Below are 7,004 nucleotides of genomic sequence, written 5' to 3'. Positions count from 1 at the left end.
TTGCTCCCTCTTTGATTCATCTCAAGCTTCATCCACTATAATGCAAAATTTTGCTTCATCAATCTCCTCACGAATGAATCTTTATATTTTGTCAAAGAAAATACTAAGAATCTCTTTTTGAATTTGATACGAGTAGTAAGAAGCATTTTGAGGAGCTTTGTGTAACACATCTGCCACATCCGTATTATAAGATGCCAAAAGCATTATCAATTCAGTAACATTCCCTTGATTATTAGAATCATGACTTTCATTACGACCTCTAAATGCACAAGCTTGAAATGTAAGCCATTTGACAACATCTATCGTAGTCTTCAACCGCAAACATATTTTTGCAACTTGTTGAGAAGTTTGTTTTTCAACTATCTTCTCAATGTGTTGCGATTGATTAGTTAAATCATGGCAAGATTTAACAGCAATTTTGTGCGATGAATTAGGACCCTTTCCTATATGAGTTAAGAAAGCACAATTCTTCCCAATATTGACTTTCTTCCATAAAGAAAATTCATCAGAAATGAAAGCACTAGAAGTAGTGCATCTATTCGGTTTTGTAAAAAGATAGCAAGGAAGACAAAAGGCACAATGTTTGGTTGGAGAATATTCTAGCCAATTTGGAAATAACTTGTACCAAATAGTTAGAAAATGACGCCCATTCTTCTCTTCAAAAGGTTAGTTGTCAGGTTGGTATGGTCCAAAGTTGTTGTAAGCTCGTCAAATCTCATCACGTTGAGATATCAAGTAATCCCAAATTTGTGGTCGTAGTCCTGAATCCCTTACCAAAGAAGATGTATCAACTTCTTTGGATCTATTCTAGGCACTTTACGAGGACATTGTTCAGGAATTAAAGCTTCAACATTATCAGTGAACGGTTTTGTGGTTGCATTAACTTCTATATCTTGAGAGCCTCTTTTCTTAAAGAAAGAATTAATTTTTTTGTTCACCATAATTCACCTAACATTCAACTCAATTTGATTTAAGAACCTGAAAATTATTAAACAATTTTTGTTACTCACTAGGGAAGAAGCACACTAAAAATATAATCTAATTTAACAAAGTACATGTCATTTTCAATGAGTAAACAATAAAAAAAATTAACATACAAGCAATAGGCCAATAGAAATGTAATACAAAAGTATAAATAGTTGACTGAGAATTACACAAATGGTTCCATTACTAGCATTACCAAGTTCATAGTCCAATATTTTTTCCCCAAATAATAAACCCTAACTCTTCTTTGAGAGAGAGAAAGAGACGAAGATCATGGAGAGAGAGAGAGAGAGAGAGAGAGAGAGAGAGAGAGAGAGAGAGAGAGAGTACCGGAGTACTGCCGGAGGAATCACGATCCTGAACGCTGAAAGACTCATGACGCACAAGAGAGAGATTGTGTTTTGGGTCACTGGTTCTGATGATTTGGATTTCCTGGTTGTGAAATAAGAGCGAGACGAAAAGCTTCTTTGTTTTGAATATATGATAACTACTCTAGGTAGGCTACTGTTGCCTACATATGATTGAGACTTGTATCTTCTTGAGTAATCATTTTTTTTTTTTTTATTTAGTTATAAGCAAACAACTAAAAAATTTGGGCCCTAATAAGGCAAAAAGGACTTTAACATAGTTACAGATAAATTCTCAATTATTTTAACATTACTAAATTTAAAATAAAAAAGTAATTATACTTAAAAAATAAATTATTACTATTATTATTTTTAGTATTTTTCAAAAAAGAAAATAAATTTTTAAATTTTAAAGTACAAAATTTAGGAGGTGGCAATTCTTAAATTTTTTGCAAAAACTTTGGGATGGCGAACCTATATAATTTAAAATTATTTGTAATTTTATTACTATATCTAGGGGTTTTTTTTCAAAACTTTGGGTGGCGGTCGCCCTTGCCATCCGCCCTCGGTCCATCCCTGGCTGCCAAATTATAGCTATAGTAGCTCTAATGACAAACCATCGGAGATGTTCTAAGTGTATCAACTAACACACTAAAGTCTCTAATAGAGATGTTAACTTTGTGCGGGTTTAAGTGTGTTATATGATTGCAGAGGAAAAAAATATGAGCCTAGGTCCAAATCTATTAAAATAAACAACCCCATTTCGTAGCTCGAAATGGCGTGGGTCGAAAGGTCCGAATTGCTTTGTACACCCACCCCTTTTCTTTGTACACCCACCCACCCTCTGTTCATCCCCTCCCTCTAGAAAACACACACACACACACACACACAGAGCTCCGTTCATCTCCTCCCTTTGGTATCATTTTTTTTTTTTTTTCAAAAGAAGTAGAAAATTAGAGGAGAATGAGGAAGAAAGGAGGAGGAGGAGGAAGAAGGAGAAGGACTGGAGGGGGCCCAATTATTAGGGCTGGAGGTAGAGGCGGAGGCACGATCGGGCAGAGGCGACGAGCTGCGAGCTGCGACGGCGGGCGGAGGCGACGAACGAGCTGCGAGCTGCGACGAGGACGGCGGGCGGAGGCGACGAGCTCTTCTCTCCTCTCCTCTCTCTTTCTCCCTCTCTCCTCTTCCCCTGTGTTCTCCTGTGTTCAACGAAGTTCAACGAAGAAGAAGAAGAAAATCGCAAAACGACATGATTTTCAAATTTCGGGCCATTCGACCCTCACCCATTTCGAGCTACCACCTATTTTTCTAAAATAAATCCAAAAAGAGAGGTGAGCCCAAAGTAATTCCTTAAGCTCATGAAAGACAACTGGCAATAGGTTGGTCCAAACTTAGGCGTCTAAAAGGCAATTAAACATAAAGATATCTTTATAGAAGGAAGATGGTAAGGAAAGGAGGATCATCAGATTGAGCTTCAATCCAACGAATGAGAATATATGTCAACGAATTCAGAAATGTAGGTTGGGCCTAGTGGAAAGCAATATCGTCCGATCAAAGTCATCTCAAGGCTGTGATGCCAAGCAAGTTGGTCATTAGCATTTGACGTGATCTTAGCCATCCATATGGTAAACATCTAACGATCAAGGAAGTAAGCAACTTGACAATTAGACTGGTCATTTCTATATAAAGGCAGAACCCTCTGATCAAAAGATAAACGAACGAATAATATTTAAACTAAATAGTTATAAAAGGGTTAACAGGTAAGGCACCAAAGGCAAGCAAGAGGTAACTCAAGAGCCATCTTTTAAATACAAATTACATGATATTCTGTTCATATCAGATTATCTATCTTTAAGGACAAATTTGATCTTCCATTCAACAATGTACATTATATTTTTGTAAATTATTACACGAACAATTTCAAAGAGTTTGATACCCAATTTCGGTCATAAAATCCTATTTGAAAAAACATGATTTCCAATGACTTATTTATATTTTCTAAACTACGATAAAAATAAAAATAAAAGATTGTTTGTTAAATAACTCTTTATCTTTCTCATAACAAGAATTGGGGCGGCACATATTGACTCTCTTGATTCGTAATTAATTTGGATATGCTACAAAGAGGGAAAGAACATGAAAAATAAATAAATGAATCAGAATTTTCAAATGTACTCAGTGGTCTTAAAAAGTTCATTTACAAATGTGTTATCTCAGAATCCAGATAAAGGTCGTTTATAGATTGGACAAATATCTACAATATCATGAAAGAGAGGAATAGACTTGCCTCATTTATTCTCTATCAAATCATCATCTACTGAGAGTTTTATCTGACCTTATGTTAGATAGCATGCTTTAATCACAAGTGCAATTGTCCAAAGATGGCTTAGCCAATTTAAGTCCCACGAAACGGACTAGTGCTGCTACATAAGAAGCAACATTTCTTATAACTCATCCACATGCCATGATTTCAAAAATCACATCGAGCAAACCATTCACAGCTTTACTGGAGCAGGAGATCATGACGTTGGCTTGCAGGTAGTAAGTTTATTTTTTTGTTTGTGTGTGTGTGTGTGTGTGAGAGAGAGAGAGAGAGAGAGAGAGAGAGAGAATCTCCAAGAAACTGATTTGTTGTTTACTTGGTCCAATAATTATTGAAAAACCAATCAGTTGTTTTTTTTCCCCATTGTTCTGCAAACAGTGGTTGTAAAACATTGGTTGGAAAGTAACAGAGATGCATTCTTAACTAATGTACAAGAACAAATTGACTGCAACACATTGCAGTGAAAAATAATAAGAAAATAAATCTGAGGAAATCTGATACATTGAAAATGTTCCTGAGCTGATACACACACAAAAAGAAAAAGAAAAGAAAAGAAATAAGATGAAAAGAAAAAGGAAAAACTGCACCATACAAACCATCAAGACGGTCTCTTTACTTGCTTAAGCATTGCAGAGAAAAAGTCAGTAACAACCATGTCAGAACAGAGAGAAGTTACTAATGCATCCCAGACAGAATGTTCTGGTATCTTACCTTCGCTAACCATCTCCTCCAACCACATAACAGCTTTATATAGCCTACCTGTGACGCAAAGACCCTGGATAAGTGTATTATAGGTGGCAAGACTAGGCCAATATGATTTAATTAACATCCTTTCCAAAATCTGGCTAGCTTCCAGAAATCTACCATCATAACATAGACCATCAACTAAAATGGCGTAAGTCTCCTTGTCAGGCACGCAACCTACCTGCTTACCCATCTTCTCCAAATACTTAACAGCCAAATCAGATTTCCTTTCATAGCACAGTCCTTTTATTACAGTATTATATAACCCAACAGTGGGAACACAATTCCCGTCCACCATATCGCCTTCAATTACTTTTATTGCGTCATCAACCTGACCTTCCTTGCACAAAGCAGCTACCTTAGCTTCATAAATCACAATTGATGGTCTAAAGCCTTTATCATTCATTTCGTACAGTACTTTGTTAGCCTCAGTAACCTTACCTTCAGAGTAAAGATCAACAGCAATTGCACTGTAACAATCAGAGTTGGGAACCAAACCTTTGATCAAAGCTTCATGGATCAAAACCTTAACGCCTTGCATGTCCCCATCGCTATGGCACTGGTAAAGATCAAGATGTTTGCGGCATCGCTTAGGAGCCTTAAGACCTTTCCTTAGAACCTTGTCGAGAATGTCCACAGCTTCTTGGACCTGTCCATGGTCACATAAAGCATCTAATAGGGTTCTATAAACTACAATATCCTCACCACTGCCCTTCTGAGAGATTCTCCAAAACATGGAGTACAACAAATGGGTGGCCTCATTTAGCCTCCCATCTTCACACAAACCTCTCATCAGAATCCGATAAGTTTCTTTATCTGGATAGCAGCACATATAATTCATTTCTTGGAAAGCTTGCAATGCAAGGTCAGAACGATTGCTCTGACAGAGAGCACCTATAAGTAAATTCAAAGAACGAGTCCGAGACTTCACTTCCCAACCATGAGAATTCTCTAAGAAAAGATGATGAGCGGTTTCTAGCTCAGATTCTTTGACCATTATTTGCAAAAGGGTATTGAAAGACTCTGTCCAATTTACACAATTGAATTGGGGAAGGCTTCTAAACAAAGAGATGGCTTCGTGCACCAACCCAGCTTTTGCATAGCTCTTGATTGCACTTGCAAAGACCAAATCTCTGCACTCACAGGAATCCTCTTTCATCTGGCAAATCACTTCTTTCATCTCAGCTGTTCGGCCTGAGCTTCCAAGGATGTTGATCATGGTGGCATAGACAGGACCGTTGTGATGGTAGTTGGGGAATTTGGATTTTGCTTCATTGAAGATTTGGAGAGCTGTCAATGGGTTTCTCTGGTTCCTAATTAGCTGAATGAGGTGTGAGGGGGTTAGAAGCCTTGGCCATACTATGTTCATGGTTCCAAATTTAATTAGGCTGCAGCTGAAACAAACAGGATGCCATATATGAACTATAGCCACGAAAATGATAAAAACAATTTTCCTGTGCTACTAAATGCTAATTGGGTAATAAAGTGTGTTCAATCCAACTATCTAAAAAACAACATCTCTCTCTCTCTCTCTCTCTCTCTCTCTCTCTATTTTAACAATTATTCATTCCAAGAATAAATACAAAGGCTATAACCCAAACACTATACCTAAAAGTGCTTCATCATTATTCAGTTTCCACATTGGCAATTCTTCAAACACCTACCATGCAAGCTCAGATTTGGGTTTTATTTTCAAAAACATACATACATAGATACATGGGTATGCATATATATATGTTGTTGGCGTTTGTGTATGAATTTGTGTTTGTATGTCTGCTATAGATATTCACCTGTTGGCAAGGGGATTCTCACTGTAAGTTAGGAGAATAATATAATAGGATTGACTTACCTACTGCAAACAATTACATAAGAATATGGCAGCTGCGAGCGCGTGCTTGATCTTCATGCCAGAGCGAGCGAGCTAGTGCAGCAGGCAGACATATGCTTCAAACCAAGTCCAATTGCTGTACATCGCTTCTTTTTTTATCAACAATTTTCTAACTCGTGCAACTTCAATTATGCAATAGTAACTTTTGAATAAAACTTGTTAAAAGGTCGTTTGGAAACTAAGGGTGAGCAGTGGATAAATCGATCCGTTAAAATCGATCGAATCGAACTGATCCGCTGCATTTTTGATGGATGTGTGATGACGAACGGATGGTTGCGGATTGATTTTCTCCAATTCGCCAATTTAGCGGACGGATGGTAGATTTGAGCTTCCTTTGGCCGCAACCGAACCGTCAAACCGCGAGCACCCTTAGTAATTTATAAGACTTTGTGTTTTCAATTTGTTTAAATATTTTGTTTGTGTTTTCAATTGAAAAAGAGTTCAAATATTCTGTTGAAAAAAAGTTTTCAACTTGGATATATTTTTTGAATTGAAAAAAATAAACATATTATTTATCTATATTGTTTGGTTTTTAAATCTAACTCTAAAAGTAATAAATAGAAAATATAACATATGCTGGTTGGTTTTTGTTTTCAAAAACATATATAAATATAAAAATACAGAGATATACAATCTCTACCATTGCTCTGCTCATGGTTTTGATGATTTGAATTGTTTTTATATTTTAAGAACCACAGATTGTAATATTTTATGTGGA

The 7,004-nt window shown here is 36.6% G+C and overlaps 1 protein-coding gene across 1 annotated transcript; it reads right to left on the bottom strand.

Moving 5' to 3' along the window:
- Positions 1-4,095: 4,095 nt before the first annotated feature.
- EMB3101 (Tetratricopeptide repeat (TPR)-like superfamily protein) lies at positions 4,096-6,465 on the bottom strand. Its single transcript, XM_028226459.2, has 2 exons — positions 6,248-6,465; positions 4,096-5,792 (listed from the first exon to the last, which is right to left on the bottom strand). The coding sequence occupies exon 2, from the start codon at positions 5,765-5,767 to the stop codon at positions 4,253-4,255; it is 1,515 nt and encodes a 504-aa protein (XP_028082260.2). The 5' UTR covers positions 5,768-5,792; positions 6,248-6,465; the 3' UTR covers positions 4,096-4,252.
- Between the last annotated feature and the right edge of the window lie 539 nt (positions 6,466-7,004).

The sequence above is a fragment of the Camellia sinensis genome, chromosome 5, assembly GCF_055761805.1.
Source record: "Camellia sinensis isolate YWXY chromosome 5, ASM5576180v1, whole genome shotgun sequence".
Classification (NCBI taxonomy): domain Eukaryota; kingdom Viridiplantae; phylum Streptophyta; class Magnoliopsida; order Ericales; family Theaceae; genus Camellia; species Camellia sinensis.
This window is presented reverse-complemented; position numbering and strand designations above follow the sequence as displayed.